Source organism: Rousettus aegyptiacus, unplaced genomic scaffold (genome assembly GCF_014176215.1).
Source record: "Rousettus aegyptiacus isolate mRouAeg1 unplaced genomic scaffold, mRouAeg1.p scaffold_m13_p_1, whole genome shotgun sequence".
Lineage (NCBI taxonomy): Eukaryota > Metazoa > Chordata > Mammalia > Chiroptera > Pteropodidae > Rousettus > Rousettus aegyptiacus.
Genome location: NW_023416284.1, coordinates 130,724,420 through 130,750,057, shown reverse-complemented (window position 1 = coordinate 130,750,057; position 25,638 = coordinate 130,724,420). Strand labels below are relative to the sequence as shown.

The following is a 25,638-nucleotide window of genomic DNA, read 5'->3' as shown; positions in this document are numbered from 1 at the left end:
CCCAGACCAAGTAGACGGTCCACACACCTTGGACCCTCAGTCACTGTCAGGTGCCTCCCACCCACCTCAGTGCCTCAGAGCTGCCTAATGGCAAAGGACGTTCGACCACAGAGCACAGATCTTTGAGCTGGCGGAAACCCTCACTGGCCCAGCTCCACGCCCTTCCCTCAGCCCCCCACGCCCACCTCCAGGGTTCGCCCCTTTCACCGAGGTCCAGAAGGTGAAAACACTTTTCAAGGTCACGCTGTCTTTCTTCAATAAAACATTTTGTCATCTTATATAAATAAATTAGAGCTCTCTTAAGTTCAGCATAGTATGTCCCATCTTAGTTTCGGACTTTCTTCTCATGTTTATTATGTTCAGGTGACACCATTCCGGCAAAAAGAACCTCTACGAGCAGCGGGTATCGCCTAAATGGAAAACCTCTGGCAAGACCTGCCTGCAAATGAACCTGACTTTAAACCCTATTCTCATCCCCTAAGCCAGCAGTTCTGAAAGTGTCTAGGGACCCCATGTCCATGAGGTTAAAATTATTTTCATAATAGTAAGACAATGTGGGCCTTGTTCACTGCTGTTCTCTCAGAAGTGCACAGTGGCATTTTCCGGAAGCTGCATACATGACATTGCCATAGACAGCATGCAGAAACAGATGAGAATCCTGCTACCTTCTTTTAAGACAGTAAGGAGATCTGCAAAAATGCAAAACAATGCTACACTTCTCAATTTTTGTTTTGAGAAATACTTTTGGCACAAAATAATGTTATTTCTATTAATACAAGATAGACTTACTTTTAAATGGATAAACAAACATCTTTAACTTTCTCAACTTGAATTTCAAATATGGTAACTATTGATGGATAAAACTCACAAACGAAAAGCTCTCTGTGGGCCTCCAAAATATTTAAAAATTTAAAAGGGTCTTTAAACCAAAAACGTCTAGGAACCACTCCACTGAGCCATTTCTAAAACTAAACTTAGACTCATCAGAGGTTGAGTCTTATGAAAAGAAGCAACGAGTGCCCGTCACTCGTCTGGTTTACCAACTCTTAGAACAGCAGACACCACCAGAATCAGCAAGAAACTGACTTGCAGAAGCACCTGTGAACTACGTTAATCAAAAATGACATGTGACACTCAGAGGTCACCAAAACCCCAAATCATCAGAAAACTTCCCTCCACAGACCATGTTATTAGCCAGCGAAAAGAACTTTGCATGGCTTACGGCCTCTCAGCAAACCATACACCTACCAAATGAAATGTCATCCATCTTTTCCAGTTCACAGAAATCAGGGAACACTGATCTTAAACCTTAGAAAGAAATATCCTTAGATATTTCTGTGTGCTGTGAACCACTGAACTCCACGGTCAGCCAAGGTGCCAAGGCATTTCTCATTTCAGACAAAACAAACAGCAAAGCTATTTCTGTAACTACAGAACAACAGGCATATAATTTTATGCATATTCCAAAGTTCTTCTTTGTGTTAAGAATAGGGCTAAGCATATATAATTATATAAAATAAACTTTCAAAAAATGTTATCCTATTTGCTATTCAATACGGGCATGGAAAAACTTGCTTAAGTCTTTTTTTAAAGGATACACTACATGGGAATCGCATAGGAAAACTGCCCATGATGAAGCTTTTATTCTCTATGAATTAAGATCCTCGGGCTCTGGAAGACAAACAACAGGTGGGTCAAAGGCCCATCAGTCTTTGTGTGCCTGGGGGATCCTCCACCTCCTAAGTCTTGATGACCTTCATATGGCTGAGCATGGGGCTGGCTTTCTATCAGGATGACAAATGCTGAAATGCCAGATAACTGTGATAGATTCTGACACTAATTGAGCATCCCATACTCTTAAATGCATAAGAGACTAACATTTTTTTTTATCAGGATTCATGAATTCATTTCACTGATTTCTCTGCAAATAAGTAGAGAGGTGGAGCCTTTTCCCAAAAGAGCATTGACTTACGCCTGTTAGGAGTTCTACGAACTTCCAGAGACCATTGAGAGGGACCAACTCCACAAATAAGGGGGTGATCAATTTCGCAAATGAAAAAAATCTTAACCATTTCCTGAAACTGCTAGTTATATCAGGCATGTTTTTAAAACTTAAATAAAGGCTATGCAGAGCCTTGGGCCGGCTGAGATTGGGCTACGAGGTAGCAAGCTGGTGTCTGAACATCCCTCTGGCTCCCTGACACTTTTCCTTCTTTCAACACTAGCCAGAATAAGGTGGAAAAGCAATTAGTGCTTGCTGTGATGTAACACAGAATAGCTCCAATAGGGAAATAACCTGAATGTCCCACATTAAGGAAATGGTTTAATAAAATAGCGGACAGCAATAAAAAAGACTACTATGCCTCCATTATGATGAATAATTGTGATGACTGCAGAACATTTTCCTATTATAGTTAGAATAAAGGGCAGACAATACAAAAGAATGTATACATTGCAGGCACAATTACATAAAAATTATGAGACTGTGGAAGGTAATATGAAGAAACAAAAAGTTATTTCAGTGTGCTGAAATTATGACTAACTTACAAATTATCACTATTAAATTCCTTTATTACTTAGATCGTTTCAACTTCAATTCAAATAATATCACTCATCTTTTCTGAAAATTGAGTAATTACCAAAATACCATTATTCAATAAACAAGAAAAGAAAACTAAACCGTACTTAATGGCCTTTAAGTGGACATTTACTACTGTCTGCTCAGAATGGGCCCCTCCTCCTGCCTTTCTCTAGAAAATGCCCCTTGAGCACATGGTCAAATGGACACAGCCATCTTCTTAAAGCCTCTGTCCCACTTATTCAAGGCACTTGCCCCCAAGCTCTCTAGTCATAATCCTCTCCTGTGATGTTTTAAACTGGAACTTGTCTCTGGCTGAGTAGCTAGAAAGTTAGATTCAGGAAGCTGGTGGGGACAGAATGATGCCCATGAATGAAGAGCAGCCCAACAGGCCTGAAGTCTCTCTGGTTCTGGTTACCCAGAGGCCCGCGCAGGTGCCCACATTACCCACTGCCTGGTTAGTAAGCCCATCAGTGCCCTATTTCAGTTAACTCGAATTGGCTTCAGTAGATTGCAAGCAGAGAATCCCAATGACTTTGCAACCCCACATAATCAACACGATAGAAATTGCAATAACTCCTACCTGGGGAGCTTTAGTGAGGAGAAGGGCAACTTCCGGATTATTGTGGTAGCGGGCAGTCTCCAGCGGAGTCTGTCCTGCCTAAGGAAAGGCACAAGGAAGGACAATTGAGTACTGGCCACCAACTCTTCACACACATAGCCCAGCTGGGGCAGCAACTCTGCACATACTAAACAAAACACATATGATGCCGCCCAGCTCTTGAGCCTCATCCCAACAAGAGGGCCAAGTCACACCTGAGGACACAGCTAGACAGGGTAAGTGCTAACAAGTGAGCAGTAAGTGCCCTAAGAGGCAAAGGTCTGGGGCACTGCCCACCAAGGAATGCTTCTAGGAAAGAGGTGAGGGAAGGCAAAATTCAGATGGGATTGAGGAGGAAAACTTCAGTTCAGGAAACAAAAAAGCTTATAAAATCCAGCCAAGCAATGAATTTTCCCTGGAGAACAGTGGAGAAGACACCTGGAAAGGAAGATGAGGACCCAGGCAGAGTCTCAGGAACTGGATTGTGAAAAACAGTTAGGACGCAATAGCCATAATGGAGGCTCTAGAGAGATTAAGGGAAAAACCAAGAGTTGATAACAGTGAGATTCAAAAGATGGGAAAGGTGTTCCAGGCATCATGGGAGAAGCACCATGAGGTATCACCCAATACAGGGACTAGAATGTGAGGAGGAAGGGGGAAACTACATACAGAAGCCTTCACCAGCTTCAACACCCCAACTCTCCTGACATGCACACAACTGCTCTGCCCCCAGCGAGTCTGTGCTATTTCAGGAGTGCAGAGACTACAAACCAACCTCGAGGAAAAAAAAGTGGCAAGCGGGTGTCTGCTATAGGATCTGGGGGAGAAAGTCAGGGAGGTAGAGGAAAGGAGGAGGGCGAGGGAGAGAGATTGAGAGAGAAGGCAGGAGTGAGATAAGATTTTGGAGAGAGGAGTTAATTTTAGGATGATTAATCTGATGGCCATGTGGCCATTTTTTTTTTTTTTTTTTTTTGAGGACTTGTCAGTTTAGACATCCCTGACCTTCCTTTCCACACCAGGATGTGCTCACTTCAGCTAGAAGTCTAAAGATGAGCCAGCCCTCAGGGTCTGCCAACTCATGGGGCTGCTAAGAGCAAGGGTCTACTCAAGTTCCCCCCTAGGGCTCCAGGGGCTAAAACTCTGCAGAACTCTGTGCTCTCTTGGAGTGAGGCTGGTGAGGCCCTCGGAGTCTGCAGTGAGGTAGTAACTACAATCCCCATTCTGAAAAGGGGTGGGAAGGGCTTTAGAAACCATTGTCGTAACTCAACTTACATTATTAACAATGGTCCCATCCGCTCCAGCTTCCAGTAAGATTTTAACCACCTTCTTGTGATTTAGGGAAGCAGCAATATGAAGTGCTGTGTCTCCAGCCTGAAATTAATAAGAAAGCCTGCTAAACCCCCTCTGACCATGGCCCACAGCCCTCCTGCTTTTTGTCCCACAACATGGTGGTGGCTTTTCCAAGTCAATCTAAGATTTGCTGTAGACCGACCAATAGATAGGAGGCCCTTTGGTCAAGTGTTAGGTGGTTCTTTTTAAAGATCGTGGAACTAAATGACCTATGCACAAATATCACATTCCTTTCTAAATGTGAACACCAGAACTCACAGGATTAAGTGCGGGGCGAAGTAATGCTGGGCTGGGGTTGCTGAGAACAGTCAGAATGGAGCCTTACACTGAGGCGGGGTGATGGTGGGGGCTGGCAGGCTAGCCATCTCGGAGCTCTGGACCACGTCCTGCTGCCCAGGCAGGGGAGAGGGCAGAGAACCCCTAGGTTTCTGAGTGTTGGAATGAACAAACACTGCAAGGGTGGCTACTTCTACAAGCACCTGCAGGGATGTGATGGGCCACAGGGATCACTCTGCGGGCTCAGGTGTCCTTTGCTGGGTGGAGTCACCGCGTATCTGTGTTCACGTAACACTGGCTATTTTCAACCTCTTACCAAATAGCCTGTCAGTTTTTACATTTTCTTTATACAAAAAATGTTTTCAGACGTTGAATCAACCATGAAAGGAGGATATGGACAAATACAGCTCGGGGCGGAGGGGGGGCATTCGGATTGAAAATGCTGGGTTTCTGCCCAAGAACAATGATATAAATAAGTCAGGCAAACACAGGAGAAGTGAAATAATTGTCTCCCATTGGGTTCTCAGGTAAAGCACCCTGACAGTTCCTCTCCTGGGCAGCATCAATATCCGGCCATCCCGGTGGCCCTCTTTGCCCAGTGAGTGTCGGGGAAAATGTTGCTTTGTCACTGAGTCACTTAGTTGTGTCTGTCGGGGGTGGGAAGCTGTGTAGCAGTGGTTCCCAGTCTTGGCTGCACATTGGAATCGGCTGGGGAGCTGTAAAAACTGCTGCTGCCTGGGCCTTCCCCCAGACATTCCAATTTAATTGGTCTGGGGTGCCCGGCTTGGGCAGGGCGATGTGTCACAGCGCCCAGGGGACTGAAAAATGCCAGTGCTTCTCCACTGGTTCACGGGGGTTGTGTAAGGGCAATCTGACACACTAGAGTTCTCGGAGAGGCTGCAGAATGACAGAACCGAGCTGTCTGGCGAGGTCAGTGGTTCTCAATCCCTTCTGCACACTCAGGCCAGGAACTTCTTAAAAGTCCCATTACCTGGATGTTCTGGTCATTTCAACTAGGGTGGGATTGAGGAGAATGGTGTTTTTAATGTCCCTGCTGATTCTTATATGCAGCCAGAGTCAGAAACCACTGTTATAGGGCATTTTTAATCAGAATAACCATCTATTTTTTAAATTTCAGATATATGCACCCAAATTCAGAAAAGCCAAATAATACATCACTTAGACATCGAATACCAAGAAAATATTTTTAAAAATCTCAGTGGCTACTGAAAGTTAAGTACATTTTCATGGAACACTAATAATCACAGCTTTATTTCAAACCCCCATCATATGGCACAGATCCAGATCATGTACTCAGCTTTACAGAAACCAGCGACCATCGGCTCAAATAAAGTGGCAGTGCAAGGAACAGAACTGGAGTTGAGACACACCTCATCCCCTTGCTTATTTACTAAGCCACATTCTTGTGAGTTTCCTTTGTAAAAATCACATTAAAAACAAATCCCACCCCAGGACCTCCAGAAAATGCTCAATATGCAAATGTGGTGATATGCACTGGTATGATATGGGCAGGCTCTCTCTAGGAGGCCAGATAAACCAGGGCCGCAGGAACTAGGTGGAAGGCCAGCACTGGCCAAGTCCCAGCGTGGCAGAGGCTCCCGGCAGCCTCTGCTTCCGTTTTTGCTAACACACCTGTCAGCCTTGTGGGAAGGGGGCCCGGCAGCCATGGGGAGGACACATGCACTGACCTGGTTCTTTTCATGGACAGAACAGAAAGCACTGAGGAGGAGCTTAATGATGGACAAGTGATTATAGCGCGCGGCAACGTGCAAACAGGTGTCGCCTGCCTGCGGACAGAAATCAAATTCTGAGCACAGTCTGAGCGGTTACAAAAAACAAAACAGAAAAAGTAAAAAGAAAGTATCATTTAAAGCTCGCAGACTAGCATATATTTAGAGCGTGTCTCTTTCACCACAGAGGTTCCACATCCAGACTCACAGCCCTCTGCTGCTCTCTGCAGCCCGGCCCACTTCCACCATGCAGATTCTCTGCTTTCAAGTTTCATACACTGGATGCTGGCTCCCCATAAGACCTTCTCAAGAGCTAAGGAAGGGTCTGCTTACCCAGAACTGTATAAGAATCCACTGACTCCAGCCTCTCCTTACAACCCAAAGGCTTTGGACTATACTGAATTAAGACCAAGAGCACTGCTTTGGCAATGAGCCTTCCCTTCATAATCTATCATGGGTGTAAGGCCAGGGCAGCAGGGCAAGATGCTGAATTTTAAGATCTCATGTGTTCCTAAAAATTCAAGTTGCTTCCCATTTTAGTTGGACCCCAGCATCCCACATGGAGTAATGTAGTTTGGGCAACGAATGAAGAAGCAATGATCACAGGGCGTACAAAAGGGCACTCGGAAAAACTCCAGATCGGGATCCTCCTTAGTGGGCACAGGCCAAACTGCTCTCAGAGAGATGACAGCAAAGCTGGAGACTAAACTGCGACGTTTTGCAGCGCTCTCTTGTTTTAATCCTAGCTCTGTCAAAGATGGCAACAACTCAGCTTAACCTCCCCTCCCAGATGAAGGAGCCGAGCTCAAAGCTGAGGTTCGGGGCACTGACACTCACCTTAGATGAGTTTACCCCCAGGGAGGGAGACCCAACGAAGGCCATTTTTTGAGGGAAGCCTTAGGCGGATTCTCTAGTTGAGTGGCTGAGGCATGGGACTTAAGGAAATGCAGCTTCTTGTGGAGAGAGGAGAGGCACACATGTGACTCTCAGGGCAGGTCCCCTCTAAGAACTACTGACCCATCAGCTCATCCCAAATATGCCTCCACAGTTGATTTGTAGACAGACCCTGGGCGTGAAGCATCAGAAGACCTCCCCTGCACGCATCATCCAGCGTCTGCTAATAGCACGATACTATACAGGCGGAGACCTTAAGACATTTAGAGGTTTCCTAGACTCATTCACTAACACGTGCTATAAGAAATGATGGAACAAACTGAAGTTGAGAAGCGAGGGGAAAAGCAGTGTTTCCGAGTCTTTTGATTCCTCTTCTCGTGCCCCAAAATGGCCCAGTAGGAAATTAGCAAAAACGAATACTTTATAGAGAGTCCTCAAACACCTTACATGTTTATTTTCTAGATGTTAACATGCAAGTATGCTTTCAGAGTTATTTTCCAAGATCACACAAGAGCGCGCGAGAGAAGCCGGTTTTGTTCACCCACGTTATTTTTGAGGTCGGCTCGGGACCCGCCCAGCAGGAGGACGCGTGTGCTCTGGGAGTGGCTGTTCTGGCAGGCCAGGTGCAAGGCCGTGTTCCCCGCCTTGGAGAGATGCAAGAGAAGGGAGGACACATTAGCAGCACGCTTCCCCGCAGACCTGCCCCAGGCAAGCCTTGCAGAGGGGGTGACACTTAGAGAAAAAAATCACGGGAAAAAAGTCACATTCTCTGCTTCCTGACTGGCACTCCCAGAAAAGGCTTTCAGTGGTAAGAACATTTAATTTGGAATTCAAACAGGCAGAAGAGTTACATCTGTCATAAAACCTTGGCTCCAAGTTTTGGCTCTGCCACTTACTAGTTGAAAGCCACTGGCCAAGGCTCTTGATACTCTCAGCCTGATTTATAAACTGGAGCCTGACCCCTATATGCTGAGGCTGTGAGGACTCAGTGCCTCAGAGAGCATTCTCTTAATGGTAAAACGCTGTGCACATGTGCGTGTTACATTCCTCTCAGAGACGACTGCATTGTTCCTGCCCAACACGGCTAAAAGCTGTGGCTACAATACTCTATCAATGGAGTAAAGTGGGAAAAAGAGGCCACCTCCCATACGTGCAGGCTAAAGGTACTTGAGAATATATTGTGGCCTTTTTCAAATTGTCCATTCTTACACTTTTCTTGAAACATCTGAACTATGGACAAGGTCCCCACGTAACAGGCAACAGTTGCATCTGTCACTTACCACACAGAGTCCCTCTTGCTTTTGACTCTGCCTTTAATATGCCACATCGACGTGACAACCAAAAGTCAGAATAATGTCCACAGTAATCTTGCAGAAAGAATTCATAAACAGAACTTGAGGGTATAGAAATAAGGCCTGCAAGGCTGCTGCTAATCCCCAGAAAAGTAACAAGAAAAGCAGGCAGCATGAGAGGAGATTTGGGGTTGGTCTGAGAGAGTCTGTGAGCACTCAGGAGATTAAAGACATAAATAATGTTTGTTCTGCTGAGCTTACAAGCTGGGTCAGGACTGGAGTTGCATGAGCTCCGAGCTATCACACTGCCTGCTGTGACTTCCCCCTCACCTAATTTACGCCTTCGGGATCACACAGCACTGTCTGTCCATACTTAAGAATGTTACATTCCTCACCTTTTGAAAAAAGAAATTAGTTATTAAAAAAAAAATAGAGGAAAACTTTATGTCACCAGTTCACTTACCTTCCCTCTCATAACCTTAGCTCTAACCAGCCCAGGTAGAGTCTTTCTTCCTCACTCTTACCTCCAGGAGCCTGGAGGAGTTACAAGTCTGAGGTTTGAGTTCAATGGTCATCAACCCTTTGCTGCCCACATAAATCACGCACAGCTACAACCTTTCTAGAGACTGATTTACTTGGCCTTGGGGGTGGAGTCTGGGCTGCTCAGGTTTTTGCACTAAAAGTCAAGCATTCTGGGAAATCAGGCTAGGGCAAATGGGGAACAGCTGGTTACCCCGGATCTACTCATCAGGTTAGGCTCATGGGTTCCCCCCACCCTTTTTAAAAGTTTCCTGAGAGATTTTAAAGTGTAGCCAGGTAAAGAACCACTGCTAGCCTAGGTCTCAAAGACCAAGGATCTGCCTACATTTTAAACACTCTATTTCCTGTGTTTGGCTCAGTGTTTGGCATGGTATGAGTCTCATTATGCATGTAGTAGATTGTCTCAAAGTTGTTGGCTTCATGGGAGTCATTAAATATGTGTTGAATAAATGAGTGAAATAAAAGAAATCTGATGGTTCTAGAAATGTAGCGCACTAAAATTTACTGTGCGAATGAGACAATATCGATTATGCTGAAAAGCATCTGGATCAAGAAAATGAAAAACAATGGTTAGAATAAACCGAGTATGGTACATCATACAATGGAATATTATTCAGCAATAAAAAGAAATGAACTAAATCCACATGTAATAACACGGAGGACTCTTAAAAGCATTATGCTAAGTGAAAGAAGTCAGACTCAAAAGGCTGCACATTATATGATTCCATTTAGATGATATTCTTGCAAAAAAAAAATGAAACAAATCAGTGGCTGTGAGGAGCTGGAAGTGGGTTCGTGGAGGGGGACCACCACCAAAGGGCACAAAGGAACTTTTTGGGGTGATGGATACATTCTGTATCTTGATTGTGGAGGTAGTTACACAACTTTATACATTTGTCAAAACTCATAGAACAGTATAACTAAGAAGGATGAACTTTATTGTACAGGAACTGTACCTCAACACCTAACATTAAAAAAATGTGACCTAGATAGATAAAGTAACAGGAGTTTTCCCCATCCGGAGTAATGAGTACTGATTTCCCAGACGGACCACTAAACTCGCTGAGTAAGAAGTACATTTGTTATACAATGGAATGTTATTCAATCTTAAAAAAGAAAAATCCTGTCATTTGCAACAACACTGATGAACCTGGAGAGAATTATGCTAAGTGAAATAAGCCAGGCAGAGAAAGACAAATAAATATTGCATGCTATCACTTATATGTGGAATCTTAAAAACAGAAAAAGTCCAACTCAGAGGAACAGAATGTAGAAAAGTAGTTGTCAGGGAATTGGGTGAGAAGGCGGTGGAAAATAGGGGAAAGTTGGTAAAAGGGTACAAACTTTTAGTTATAAGGTATACAAGGTGTGAGGATCTAATGTACAATGTGGTATTTACAGTTGATAGCACTATTGTATAGCTGAACTTTACTAAGAGTAGAATCATTACTAAATAAAGGTAAATATACGAAGCGATGGCTATGTTAATTAACCTGATAGTGGAAATCCTTTCACAACATATATGTGTATCAAATCATTTTAAATATCTTATAATTTCATTTGTCAGTTACACCTCAATAAAGTTGGGAAGAGAGAAAGAACCTTTCTAGAGGTTTCCCCAGAGACTGTGGCTGGTGCAGAACATACCAGTCCCTCTCCTGGGATGGCACCTCACCTGTGCTTCTGACAGCCTGTGCTGTTGAGAGAACTGGTGGCTTTCCACAGTATTTTGGGGGCCCTGCACAGAATAGGAAGCAGTGTGGGGGAGCAGACAGACCTGGGCTAGTTTACAACCCTAACTGTGTCAGTTGTGTGTCTTAGTCAAGGACCGTACTGCCTCCTAACTTAGGCTTCCCTACTCATTAACTGGTAACCACCTACTTCCCAGAGTTGGTAGAAACTCAACAACTCATATTTCAAACCATGCGCCACTTCAAAGACATGGAGCAGCTACCAGCCGGCCCAGCAGTGAGCCAGGCATTACTGGAGACATTACGACGCATGGCTTCCTTCTCTCCCTCAAGCTTTTGACCCAGGAGGGAGCCATGAGAAACATGTAACCAGTAGATGACAGCACAAAGCTGTGTGCAGAGCCCAGGGAGCAGGGCAGGAAACAGCTCCACGGGCCTTCAGGGAGAGGCCGCTGTCTGGGAGGCCGGATTGGAGGTCCTACAGACAGAAACAAGGAGCGGAGGAGCAGACTACCGCAAAGGCGTGGGCAGCAGAGGGGACCGTGAGCCCGAGCTGACAGCACAGGAGGCACATGCTAGGCAAGGCACAGGGAAGAGGCCCCAGACGTAGGCCGAGGCTGACCCAGTAAGGCCCCGAGACAGCGTATGGCTGAGGAGCTTCCTGGAAGGTTTCTGAGCAGAGAGGGAACAAGACAGAAGGGACTAGATGAGCTGGTCAGTCGGCTGTGGGGCTTCTGAAATAATCCCAGGACACACTGATAATGGGCATGGAAGGAGAGGGACAGATGCGAGAGCGATGACATGTGACGAGTGACTGCAAAGGGGAGACAGAGGAAAAAAGGAAGAAAAGCTATAGCGTCCATTCCCTGTCTTCATGAGGACAACCACACTACACAGCAAAGGAAAAGCACTGAGAGCCGGGAGAGTTCAAAGGAAGCCAAAGGCGCTCCGGTGGGTTGTCTCGCTCCCCAAAGACCACGTTCACTAAGACCGTCCAAGCTTCCACGTCCCTGGACAGGCGCCCCGCGCTCCCCTGAGCGCTCTCTGCTCTGCGAGAGGAGGCTCCTGTCACAGGGAGGAGGCCCGCAGCCATCCTCACCTGAGATAGAGGTGTTCCAGCACCCGCCAGCCTCACCTTGTTCTTGGCAAGCACGTTGGCTCCTGCTTTAACGAGGAGCTTGACTGACTGGCTAAATCCATGCCAGGACGCTTCGTGCAGAGCCGTATTCCCGTCCTGAGGAGCACACACACAGGGAGGAAGCACGTTACCCAAGACCTCACTCGTCCCACCAGTCAGTAGGTCAGAGTGTATTTTTAGGGCACACCTCTGGGCCCTATGTAACTGGGATTTCTCATCTGAACCACAGAGCCAAGAAAATAACTTGAGTAGCCAGTTTCTCCATTCTCCCAGAAATGGTATGTAACAATACCATTCCAGATGCATCCTGGATTCGTGATGTACAATGGATGCCTTCAGCATTAGGACTTAAATCTCTCTGGGAACCCCAGCTGAGAAAGGCACAGCCACATTTAACAGGAAGCAATGTCAGGAATGATGTCCATTTCTTCCCACCCTCATCACCCCTTGGGCTCTGCTCTGCTCCTGGACCCAGAGAGAACCCTACAAAGATTGGGTAAATTAAGAGTCCAGCTTCATTAATCCCAGGGCCCAAGGACCAGATAGGTAGATTCTGCCCTTTTTCTTCCCCAAATTTTAATCTCACTCAGCTTAATCCAAAAACTTCAAATCCCCCCAAAATGAGCAGGCATTGAGAAACAGTGATTTGCAAATAATAAGATAAATGAATGTCTTCAATATGTGGCTTTTAAATAAAAAACCAATTAAATACAGCTTGTAGTTGCTTATTATTTTAAAAAAGAAATATTAAGTGCAATGAATTGAGTGGGGTGGGCATGGAGGGAAGAGGTTTGGGGAGGGGAGCCAGGGAGGGGAGGCAGAAATGCCCTCCACACTGTTCCAGGCTAGGCTGTAGGACAGTCAGCTGAGTGTGGGACAGGTGAATTCTCTAGTTACATCCAGGGTCTGGTTTAGACTTTCACTCACCCACATCAAGAGACAAGGCCTAATGCTGCTGACACCCACAAGGGGAAGTCTAGGAGTCGCAAAGCCCATGGAATCTAAGGCCAGGGAGTGGGGCATGCTGGGAATGGGCACGGCAATGTGTGGCCCCAGCCAGTGAGACTGACTGCACCAACCTGGAAGCAAAAGGGAAAGTGACTGGAAGGGGGTACCGGGGTGCTAGCGACAATCTGCTGCTTGATCTGGGTGCTCACAGATGTGTTCAGGCAGTGAAAACTCACTGAGCTGCACGTAGTAAGTATCTGTGCACTTTTCTGTATATATACATTAATAAAAAGTTGTTTGAAAAGTAAACAGACTGAATTACACTTACCTGCAAAGTTCCACGTTTTAATATTGTTTGCCGATTTAAAAATATTGGGTTAATATATATCGATATATTATTGGGATTTCTTGAGGAACTGATTTTGCTTATTTGTTTTTTCTTTCAATATAGTTCTAAAAAATAATTTGCTCACTTATCGAAATAAAAAGGGGACAGTCTGGGGTGGGGAGGGTGGCACACATGCCTTACCCCAACCAGGCCTCCACAAGTCATCACTTCTAGACTTTTATTTCTTTACTAGTTATATTTATGTGGTTGCCTCCTCTTTCAAAGAAAAGGGGGAGAGGAAGGGATTTTTGTTGTTGTTGTTTAATTACTGGGATATCAGATACTCTTTCAAAGATGAAATTTGGGCTGATTTCATCACGTTAAATCATGGGTGATAAGACTCAGGAAAGATAACATCTCACAAGTGGTCTCACTTCACCTTGTCTTGTCGGTCCAGGGCACAGCCCTCCTGGATGAGCGCTGCGATGACCTCGGTGTTCCCCACCACCGTGGCCCGGTGCAAGGCGGTCTGATCCCCCTGCAGAATGACACAAAGGCAGGAACAGGGGTCAGCTCTCCCCACCACCCCTGCAGCACTCGCTTGCCCGCCCACTCTGACACAGGGCATCTCCCACATGAAGCAGACTGGTCACTGTGACTGAGGTGCGCTTTGCAGTCCTGTTAGTAGACAATGCACGCCAGGCAGAGCAATTTCGTTCAGTGAGAATCTTAAGCCAACTGCAGAACAGCCCTTGGCCACAGCACTGTGCTCAGAATAAGGGTCAAGCACTCACCTGCTGCCTAGGGCGTGGCACTGTCTAGCTGTGAAGAGTGGGTCTGACAGCAGGATTGTGTGTGCTGTGCAGCTATGCCAGCAATGTCTGGAGTCTTCACACCCCACTGAGACCTTTCGTTCCCTGCTTTCAGAGAAATTATCATCCAGCTATGTCAGTGAGCAGCACTCATGATTTGCTCGCAGGTGTATATTTGACTGACTTGTACTGGCAAGTGCAATGCAGGGCTTTACGCCATGACGTCTGAGGACTCCAGGGATGGCAAGCTAGCACTGCACATCTCTAAGAAGCCTGATTTATGCTGCATTCAACCCTCTTCCCTGCGATCAGATCCCTGGAATTGCAGACCTTCTCTTTCTTGTCAGGGCACCAAAGGGAACTTAGCTCTCCTCTAATTGCATTTGAGAGAAGGACTAAATGTTCCCAGGGGCAAAATGGTCAAAACTGTAACCAGAGAGAGTTCTGAAGTTGCTAAGAGCATATACCTTATCTGACATGCACTCAGGAAGTCATATCAAGACCAGCCTGGGGTCCAGGTTTGAATGGAGAGGTGGGTGATCAGTATGAAAATTTTCTGGTGGGAAAGGAGGAGTACAGAGCAAGGAGGGCAGGAGACATGAGTCAGATGCAGCCTTGGGAGACACCCGTCGCCTCGATGGGCCTCAGGTCCTTCAGCTGTAAAGAGGGCAGGGGATGATCTGCAAGGGCCCTCCTTTCCCTTCTTGGGTTCTATGATTTGGCTGGTAAGAGTGGTGCATAAATGACGTTTCCTAGTGGAGCACCAGTGGAGCGAAGGACACATACCCTGGGGCATCCCGGGTCCTTACCCGAAGAGAAGAGAGACTATTATAAAACAGAAAACAGAACTCTTTCAGAGGGATGCATGGCTACCTATGAGTAACCCTAATGAAGTGCTGATTCTACTTACTAAACTCCCTGGACTCTTTAACAAACAACAGTGCACTTTAAAAGCATTTGATTGGGAAAAAAGTTCTGGAGATGGAGGATAGTGATGATTGCATAACAATGTGAATGTACTTAATGCCACTGAATTGCATCCTTAAAATGGTAAATTTTGTTAGGTACATTTTATCAATAAAAAAGCACTTAATACCACTTAAAACTCAAATTCACTTTCTTAAAGTTAAAAATAATCTCCCTCTAAAAACCTACAAGAAGTGATTTTTGTTTTCTACCTTAGAGTTTCTAATACCTACTTTTTATATAGAACACTTGATTTTTAGCATCAGGAGAAAATGCTATTTATTAAAAGTCTAAGTTATAACGATATACCAGTAATGAAACTGTCCATGTCTCAGAATCTTTTTCACTGTTCATTCACAGAATTTAAGGTGTTTCTGCAATGATGGGTTGGGACATCCAGCCCCATTACCAAGACTTTGTCCACTGCCTGCAGCATTTCTATGACCGGTCCTCCCCTTGGCATTTTAAGCTATTCCCATTATAAATTAGGTTTAGACTTGGTTTGCTCCACTTTCCCAGACCCTTTATTCAAAGCAGATCCTTTCTACGTGGCATGCAGGCACATGACACCGGATCAGCAGCTGCTGGGGTGTGCCAAGCCATCACACACCTCTTTCAAGTATCTTATGAAGTGCTTCCGGATGTGGTATAATTAATGTCCAAACAAGAAATTGCCCAAGTCTTAACTTTTTAAAACTTCTGTAAGAATTTCCAAGACTGCCCATTTCCCTATCAGAATGGTGATGGGTTTTCCCAGAACAAACTTCAAGTGCAATTTTTTTATTACTGACCTGATGAGAAAGATGGGTAAATACTGGCTTGGTCAGGTTTTTTATGGTCTGAGGCCTTTTAATAGTCCCACAAACTGCTGGCACTCTAGCACTCCTTGCACCAATCAGAACAACCTTTTTACATACAAAATTTAACCATTCTGTCCACAATGTGCATACAGTGTGAACGACAAGCCCCAGACACATGGGTCGTATCAGCCAATCTTGCCACACAAGTCATCACACAAAGGGCCTCTGATCATTAGGGCACAGTCTACCCTGAGGCTTGCTTTAGGCCAAATGTTTTATCATGTTTCACAAACTGCCACTAAATCATGAATTAAGGCAGCTTTGGAGCCAGAATGTCACCATTATTTATTACTCGCTTTCAGCATGAATCTACTGTATTTACTTCCCTCGAGATAACCTTCCTTTGTGAAACTCTAGCTCAATTTAAGAAGCTAAGCCTAACTTTTAGTTCAGCCCTTAGGAGTCAATTTCCAGATGGATTATCAAGACTCAAAGAAATCTAACAACTTGTGTGAGGCTGAAGTAGAACACAAATTGTCCTCAGCCAACAGGCACAGGTGTTGCCTGCATCTCTCCTTTCTCTGCAAAGCACTTTCAGCTGCACTGCCTGTCTCCAGGCAACAGCTCCCCCTCCATTTTAACCCACCCTCAGCGCCTGGATCCTTGCTTCATCGGCCGGATAAACACTGCTGTGAGGGCCAAAGTCAGCCCAACCCCACCATAAGTGGCTGTCCTTTAACTGGACCATAAGTTTCGTTACTACTAGATGGGGTGGTTCTGGAGGCCTGAGTGAGACACTTATGGCGTATAAAAACCAGCCACCCTTCAATTACCAAGAAGAGAACTGAAGGCTCTGAAAGAACCGAAAGGCATAGGCAAAGGGCTGCCTCGGGCTACTTATCTCAGTGCTATTCTTCCCCAGAACACAACAGGACAACTTGAGACCCTCAACTGGGACAGGGTCATTTACCTGTGAATCAACCTTTCCTCCCATAAAATTAAAATTTACTGTTGAAATATTTCTTCTTTGAAATATGACACAAAAAAACAGAATGTGTCCTCAATACATACTTAACAGGCTTAATCAGCGTCTTTGATATAATCCTTATATCCATGTGATTTAAATTAAACACGAAATTCTGAAACTTTGGAGAAAAAAATGTTAAAAAGCTGGGAAAACTCAGCACACTCAATGGCATTTACTCATTATTTATCCTGTGAATATTTACTGACACCCTACTATGCTCCAAGTGCCATGGTATCTAATTCTCTCATTTTATTGATTAAAAAAACCAAGGCCCAGGGCAGGTCAGGGCCTAGCCTAGGATAACCAGCTAATAATGTGAGGTAGCATGGTTAGGCCAGAATGCAAATTGTCAAGGTTCTTTGCACTCACTCCTAGCCCTTTCCAATCTGCGAAGTCAATTAACCTAGGACAGGCCTTAAAAAGCTCAGGTGCCTCTGTGGGGTTGGGGCCGCCTCTTCACCGTGTCATCAAGCCGAGTGGCTTAGCACAGTGCCGTGGACGCTGAGGGCCCAAGAAGCAGTTGCTGGATGATTAACTACAAAGAGGCAGAAGGGAAAATGCTGCAGCTGGAATCTTGAAGAACCTGCAAACTTGCAGTTTGGCACTTTGAGAACATGTTGACCTGTTTGCAAAGTACATGAAGTGTCAGCTCACAATTTCTCTAAGACATCGGTTTTTACTATGCAATTTTAAGAGGTTTAGAATCTCTGAGGTCTAAATCTTTATTCTGAAATACTTTTAGTATTCTCTTCTATGTGGTAAAAAAAGAAAAAAGAAAAAAAAAAGTGACCACATTACGGGCAGATTCCAAAGCCAAGCTCATGGAAGAAACCCCAGTCATGCAAGGGTGGAACATGCCCTTTCCGAGGGATCCCTCCCAGGTGACACAAGCAGCCATGTTGCAAGGAAGCTCAAGACAGGCTAGGTGCACAAAGCAAGCTGCTGACCTCTTTTTCTGTCTCTGATCTTCTAGGGTTCTTCCTAGCCTTTCTTCTCTGGTTTTTCTGATTTTTTTCTTCCTTCATGTCTTTTATCGTGGCCACAGGGTCCTGGACTATTTCTGAGGTGGGGGCTGTGTGATTGCTCATTGACCAATCAGAGATGGCATTAGAGCTCCAATGAGAGTTGATGGGATTGGCGGGAAGCAAGAGGGAATTTGCTCCTGGAGTCGCATATTCTAAAGAACTGGTTTCCACAGGTTCAAATTCATAATAATCCCACTCCAGGCCACTGGAGGTCATTCTTCAACTAATTCTCAGTCTTTACCATGACATAAAGAACAGAATCTGTAGAACATGAAGTTAGGGGTAAATGCTTCACAACATTAACATTCTCTATTTCTACCCATCATCCAAAACAGGTAACTTCTGAAATGATCTGTTTTTCCAATAAAGACTCTCCCAGTTTCTTTAAAGAACACCCATAGTTTTCTTCCTCAAATTCTCGCATAAGTTTCAAGGTTGATCACCAACAAGCATGGTAAATACATAGATATAGACAGATATGAACCATATTCTGGTAAATGCATTACTTCAGAACTAATGAAGATCCATTCCACCTTCTCCATTCTCACCTGTTTTTACACTGTTTTGTTGTCGTGTTCTTATTTTGTTTTAAGATATCTGAGAGAAGTAATGTATGTATTATCTGTTTAAGGTAGAAAAGATACAAGAAAATAAATACTAATTCCGATAACTGAAAGGTGTTTCTGTTAAAAATAGAGCTGGCTTTCCTTCTGCTGACATGGCTATGTTGACATGACTCCCCTTGGTTACCTTGTGAGAACTCCTGCCTGTTTATCTTCCTGTCTTGTCTGATATAAACAGCAGTATTTCTACAAAGTCAGCAGGGTATCTGCTGCATAAGAACACAGTGATACTCAGACCTCAGGCAGGAGTACTGCGTTGGGATAGGTTAGCATGCCTGTCACTGCAGCCTTGCCACAGTGGCAGCAAGGGTTTTAATTATGCAAAGAGAAGACCAGATGTATCTCAACATGTGTGCACTGGCAACTCCGCGCCCTGCCTTTTCTGTGGTCAAATCTCTTCTCTCCCCCTGTATATTTGTTCTTGCCATCTAAGGATATAATAGAATCAGGAATGTTATGATGGCTACAGCACAGGAAAATAAAGAAGTAGTAAGACACAAGGTAGAAATCAATAGCTTAAAGCTAAATCAGCATCTTTTGGAAATGACATTCTTGATGACCCAACAGGTTCCAAATATAACCAGAGATTTATGAATGACCCTGGACAGCCTTCTGCCCATCATAGTACAATAACATATTTAGTTATTTCTTTGTAAATGCTGGTCTTCTCACTTGTGTGTCCGCCAAGTTTAGAACATTACAGAGGCCCAAAGAAAACTAGAAGCACTTGGTAACATACACCCTCGCATACCTGAGGGTCTGAAATTTGAGAATACTCTGTAACCACGGTTATTAAAGGTGAACCTGGAAGAGGTTATAAGTGCAAACTCTCCAAGATTCTGTTTCTCACAAAAGTGCTTACTTTTTAGAGTACTACCACACAAATTAGAATTAGAAACAGAATTAGAAAAAGTTTCCAATCACATTATCACAGAACTTTTTCCTAGTAGTTCATTGCAGGACAATTTATGTAATCTTTTCTATATTTGCTTCTTAAAGAAGTCACCTTTCCCAAAGATCTAATAGGGTACCCCAGGTATCACATAACCCACCACTGCTGATTGGTTCAGGAATCACCCCACCCCAAAGAAGCCAACTGGAGTCTCTAGATAATCTGAATGAAGAGACTCAAAAGTTGAGTGTTAATAATGATAGAGCACCAGAGTGATTTTTTTTTTCTGGAAGCTTTCTTTTCCTTAGATTTCATGAAATCAATTTTATTTTCTTTGACTATGTCGGTTTAAACTATATGTACACTGACTAAAATAAATTGAGGTGAGAAGAGGAATAGAGTTAAGTTTTTAAGCCCCACCTTTTCTCCAAGGGTAAGCTTGATCAGCAACACATATTTCCATCAGGGCTTGCCCATACTCGTGTGTGTGTGTGATGCTCCTTCATACTGAGAAAGTACACAAGTAAAATGCCCTCTGAGGTTCTATACTTGAATGATACTAAATAGGATATGAACCATGATGAGAAAAACCACCCCACACTCCCAAACTCTAACTTGCTATTGAGGATGGGTCCCAGAGCAGGTCCCAGAGCAGGCCCATTTTAAAACTATTGGACACAAATCCCTGGGGGCGGGGCCTGGGGATGAGCATTTCAATGGGTTTCCTAAGTGATTCTTATGTGTTTCTGAGAACATCTCCTTCCAAGAGCCTAGCACTGTGTCTGGCACACAGAGGGGCTCATTAAATATCTGAGGAATAAGTACCCATCACGGGGATCGAGATGGAGATAAAAAGTGGAGAGCATCTAACACCCTCCCACCTGATAGCTGGTTACACGCTGTGCTGTGGATTTCTAGGCGAACAAGCTCCCCTGACAACTCAACCACTGATAGAATGATGGCTTCTACTCACATCATCCTGGACATCGAGGTCGCAGCCAGCCTTCAGCAAGATCTGAACCACAGAAAGATGGCCCTTATTGGCAGCAAGATGCAGGGGGGTCCGGCCATGCTGTTAATGCAAAGTAAACACCAATTTCAAAACAGGATATCAAAACCACACCCCTGGAGCAAGGCTGCACAGTGGCACCCTCCCCACCCCCCACTTCGATTTGACAGGAGTCTTATGGATTTACCCAGAATTCAAGTTTATCTCCGTTAACCTTGACTATTGGCACTGTAATCAATAAACAAAATATGCTTAAAATATGAAGATTTCCTTTAGTGCATAATTTCTACTCCCTGCTCATGAAATTAATGAGTAGGAGAATGAGGGGTTTCATGTTTTTTCTTATTTCCCCCTGGTGCTAACACTTAGGGATGATGAAGTGGCCACACTGAATCTGTTGGGGCAAGAGATAGGAGAATAAAAGGTCCAGCTAATCAGCCCCATGAAAATCTGGTAATTACCCAAAATTGAAATTGTTGGACAAACTGAGAACAGGTTCTCCCTCTTTTAAAATAAAGTTTTAAGTTACAAAATATGTCAGCCATTCAAAAAGATAATATTTTAAAATGCATGTGCTCATTAGAAAAACCATAGCAATTCTTTGTGAAACCCTCCCAGATTCCATTTCCCCTCCAAACACATAGGTAACCACTCCTAAAATTTGGTATTTATTATACTTTACTGCATGTTCGTAGCCACAAACAATATGTAAACATTGTTCTTCTCACCTACATGTTTGCCATGTTTTAGAACATTACGGAGGCCCGAACAAAACAAATACTTAGCTTCAAACCTTACATAAATAGTATTCAACTATTATCGTTTGGCAATTATTTGTCCATTGCATTTTTCAGATTTTTCTTCATATTGTAATATACAGTTCTAGTTCATTTATTCATCGTTCACCCATTCTCTTACCGAGGGCACACAGGTTGTTTCCAAAACACAATTGCGTGTGCATCTCCTTGGGCACCTGAGAAGCCTTATTAGCCCTGTTGTTGGCTCTTTGAGATGACCTTTCCCTTCAACTGCCCTAAGCATGTGGCTCCTGAGGTAGGACACTGAGGGTGACATCCAAAATATAAGTCAACTTCTATCCAGAGACCTGACCTTGCCAAACTCCGAATCTTCTAGTTCTAAAGGAGACATTATGTCCCCTTTGCTTTCTCCCCCAGGATCTCTGTGAAGACATATTTCCACACCATTTCAAACATCTTTTCTCTGGGGCCCTGAGCCATAGTGAAATATAGACTTAAGTCCTTTTTAGCATCTCAATAAAACTTCCCAAAGACCGTTATTGATATTCTAGCAAGATAAACCCATTTATGATCTCAATAAAGTACCAGTCTGCCATAGGTAACTAGCCATAGAGGAAAATAGCATATAATAAAGGATCGTAATTTCTACCCATGAAATGCAATCAAAGCACTAGAAAGATTCTGGAAAGAGGTCAGAGCTCACTTTAAAATTAGAATTCTTAAATAAGAAAAAGTTACTCCCAAGAAAGTGGGCCATAAAAAGCCTTCATAAAAAGGCAATGTCTGAGATGAGAAGTGACTTTCCTTGGCTGGCAAATGTGCTCAGTGCCTACTGCTTAACCTTGATTCTTTAAATGAAATGTCCACAGCTGATCAGATGGAGCAAAACAAGTGGCTCCCACTCGCTGGCCTAGTCCCAGGTTTCATCTATCATCACGCATCCTTGTCAAGGACATCAGATAACTGACCTTCACAAAATTTCTAAGGCATTCTAAACATGGGGAAGTTTATTACATGTGTGAGGAGAGAGATGAGGATGGGGGAATAAGCGCTTTTAAGCAACTGGAAAATACAGAGCATGACGGGGAGAAGTTGCCTGGAGAGAGGCTGGAAAAGAGCCCCCGGGCAGAGGGGTCACTGGGTGTTAAGGTGTTGGGAGCCCTGGGGAACCTCCTCGTTAGCTACTAGATGTTACTGGTGGGAAGCGAGGCCCAAGGAGGCAAAAATGTTTGTCCAAGTGAACACAAACAATAAGAAGTCAGGAGAAGGAAATACTGCTGCGGTTCCCACCCAATCACATCACTTCAGAAACTGAGTTACCTGAAAGGATGGCCCTGGACTTGAGGCACCTTCCTAATCTGAGGCCCGCAGAGGATCCCCTTTGAAGAGAAAGGAAAGGCCAGAGGCGTCGGAGCCGGTCAAGCCTCATTTAAATCCCAGCACTGATTAATTGCACCTGTGTGTTTTTGTGCACTACACTGTCCTAAGCCTGTTCTCTTGTCTGTAAAATAGAGATGGCTTCTGCTCCCCACCCTAAGGGCATGAATTAGGATAAATGAGATAACATCCACCCTCTAACATGTGTCCTCAGCCCAGAAAGCACCCCAACTGTTCCCTCTCCTCCTTGACACCCCCATGCCTTGGCCTTCGCAAAAAGACTAGTGATGTATTTTCTAAGGCGAAATGACCTGGGCAAAGATTTGGACCTCAAATCCCTAGGATAGCCAGATGGGCCCTACCAGGAGGGTTGAGGGACCTACCAGCCAGTCCTGAGCCACTCACCCACTTTTATTTTTGAAACACAGTCCACGGTTCCGAGTTTCCGTGTCGCTGCTGGAAGGACCTTCCCTACTGGGAACACCCTTCCCCAGTTCTCCCAGAAGAAATGTTCCTGGCCTTCTCTTCACCCCCGCGGCACTTCAGTTTCCTTTTAGCAAACTGCCACATTCTGTTTTGAGTGTCGCCCTGCGAGCTGGCTTCTCTTAAGTAGGCTGTGACCTCCTCAGAGTAGATGATGCTTTCCAGGAATGATGAAGCAAGTTGACTCTGGAATGGGCAGGGGGTGGGGGGGCTGGAGGGCACATCAAACAGGTTCCAGTGTTCCTCCGCCCCAGGGCAGGCTGAGGCTGCCGGAGACACTGCAGCAAACCCCACAGCCACGGGCTTCACCTCGGAGACGCGGACAGCGTGGGGTGGCTTCCGACTTCAAGTTCTGGGACGCCACAGCCCCTGAGAGGAGGTGCAGGCATCCTGGGGGCTTCACGAGCATTTGAGTGACTGCAAGAGTGACGCTGGAGCTTCTAAGAGGAGGTTCAGTGTCCACCTCACGTGTCTGGCTTCCTTTCTGGCATCGGCACGGCAGTAGCCAAGGCAGTAGTAACCAGTTTCCCACCGCACCTAAAGCCATCCACTCCTGTCCCCTGGGCTTTCCTAACACAAGACCAAGCTCCTTAGAGGGCATACAGACTCACACACACACACCCATCATTACCACCATGCACCAAAAGAGAGCAAGAAAGCAGAAGTGCGCTTGGTTTTCCAGAACATTCTATAATGAAAAGCAACAAGTGTGGAGCTATAAGGGGAACAGCTGCTCCTGCTGAGCACACAGGTGTGCTCCAAGGTTATACCTGACAAATGGGAAAGACGGGAACACCCTAAATGTGAGGGAACAAATCAAAACTGATCCTTAGTGGGGTCTTTGAATGACTTAGACTCAAAGGTGCAACTGCTCTCACTCACCTCCATGCCCTTAGGACCGGCCAGTGGAAGAAACGAGAATAGGAGAAAAAACTATGTACTATGCGTGAGAAGAGGAAGATGTTTTAGAGGCATCAATTTGTTCTGGGTCCTGTCACAGTTGTCCTCAAAAAACAGTTCAATCCAACTCAACCCAGGCCCTGGTGGGCCCGGGGTGACCAATAATAATGTCAAGAGCAAGAGACAGGAGCAGCTAATGTTTAAAGGATTCTTACTACATGGTAGGCACTACCCTAAGAATTTTACACGTATTAGTATCATTCAGTTCTCCCAAAGACCCCATGAGGTAGGCACTATTATTAAGTCCATTTTACAGATGAAGAAACAGAGGTATAGATAGACTCTGTCACTTGTTCCATGTCATACGGCAGGTACCTCGAGTCTGGATTCACCCCTAAGCTGTCGGACCCCAGCCCCAATGCTTTGATACCCCTTTCCACTCTACCTGCTGCCAGCTTGTGCTGTGGGGGTGAGGCTGTCCCCTGGCAGACGGACTCTGTGTCTCACTCTCAGGACGTTCCCAAGACTGTTGAACTCTGAAGGTGCTTGGAAATAACCTGGTTTCCTTAGAATCTCAAAGACGGAGAGAGGTTTTCCCTTCTCCACAGTACATGTGAATCACCTGGGAGGCTGGTCTGTTTGCCAGTCTATCCACTTATACTGATGCCTGAGCCCCGCCTCCAGAAGTTCTGACTCAACTCTGTGGTGGGGCCCAGGCATCATATGTAAGACAACCTCCCCCAGGTGATTCTAATGAGTGACCCCAGCTGAGAGCCACAGGGTGCGATGAAAAGGGGCCAGGGTAATTATCCTCGGAGCAGCTACAGGCCCTCAGGTGAAACCTGCCTTGTTGGGCATGTCCAAGCAAGAATCATTCCTCTCACTACATTCCTTGTGATGCTCTCGTCTGCACCGCAGCACCGCAATCTGGGAATAGAGCTTCCGGTATCTTAAAAGAGTATATTAGTGACATAATGACATGACTAAAAATTAGGAAGATAAAAGCAAATCACCTGTAACGCTACCACCCAATAAAACTATTATCATTTTTATTTAATCGTTTCCAGTACATCTTTTCTCTTGATGCTTTTATTATATTGATGCAGTTATATTCACAGGTCACATAAAATGATCTTGCTTTCAGCGTTATTATGCCTTAAACCAGAGGTTCCCAAACTTTATCAGGCAGCAGAACCTGCTAGAGGGCTTGTTAACAGACACCCTTCCCGAGTTTCTGATTCAGTAGGTCTGATGTGAAAACATAATTTTTATTTCTAACAAGTTTCCAGGAGGAGCAGATGCTGCTAGTATGGGGCCACATTTTGAGAGGCAGTGACAGAAACCACTGGTTTTCAACCCTATTGCACATTACAGTTACCTGAAAAAAATTTTTTTTTAAATCCCAAAATTTATTACCAAAGGGCTGAATTTTACCAGCCTACGGTAGGGTCTGTTGTGGGCGTTTTTAAAGTTCCAGGTGATTCTAATGTGCAGCCAGAGGTTATGAACGCCTGCTTTGGTCCCTTTAAAAGTGCTGGTTCTTCCAACTTGCCCCGGAAGCCTGAGACCCACAGGGGTG

The 25,638-nt window shown here is 44.8% G+C and overlaps 1 protein-coding gene across 8 annotated transcripts in view; it reads right to left on the bottom strand.

Moving 5' to 3' along the window:
* ANKRD6 (ankyrin repeat domain 6) overlaps positions 1 to 25,638 on the bottom strand; it is a 187,488-nt gene that overhangs the window by 34,000 nt on the left and 127,850 nt on the right. For 4 of the 8 annotated variants that reach the window (XM_036220109.1, XM_036220110.1, XM_016140604.2 and 1 more), the window contains exons 1-10: positions 23,082 to 24,670; positions 22,620 to 22,678; positions 20,506 to 20,604; positions 17,940 to 18,278; positions 13,827 to 13,925; positions 12,109 to 12,207; positions 7,996 to 8,094; positions 6,515 to 6,613; positions 4,452 to 4,550; positions 3,162 to 3,239 (exon numbers count right to left, since the gene is read on the bottom strand). In XM_036220109.1, the coding sequence (XP_036076002.1) occupies positions 3,162 to 3,239; positions 4,452 to 4,550; positions 6,515 to 6,613; positions 7,996 to 8,094; positions 12,109 to 12,207; positions 13,827 to 13,925; positions 17,940 to 18,233 (867 nt within the window). In that variant the 5' untranslated portion in view covers positions 18,234 to 18,278; positions 20,506 to 20,604; positions 22,620 to 22,678; positions 23,082 to 24,670. Of the gene's footprint in view, positions 1 to 3,161; positions 3,240 to 4,451; positions 4,551 to 6,514; positions 6,614 to 7,995; positions 8,095 to 9,205; positions 10,420 to 12,108; positions 12,208 to 13,826; positions 13,926 to 17,939; positions 18,279 to 20,505; positions 20,605 to 22,619; positions 22,679 to 23,081; positions 24,671 to 25,638 lie in introns of those variants that run through there. The other 4 variants (XM_016140605.2, XM_016140606.2, XM_016140607.2 and 1 more) reach the window with 3 other exon arrangements.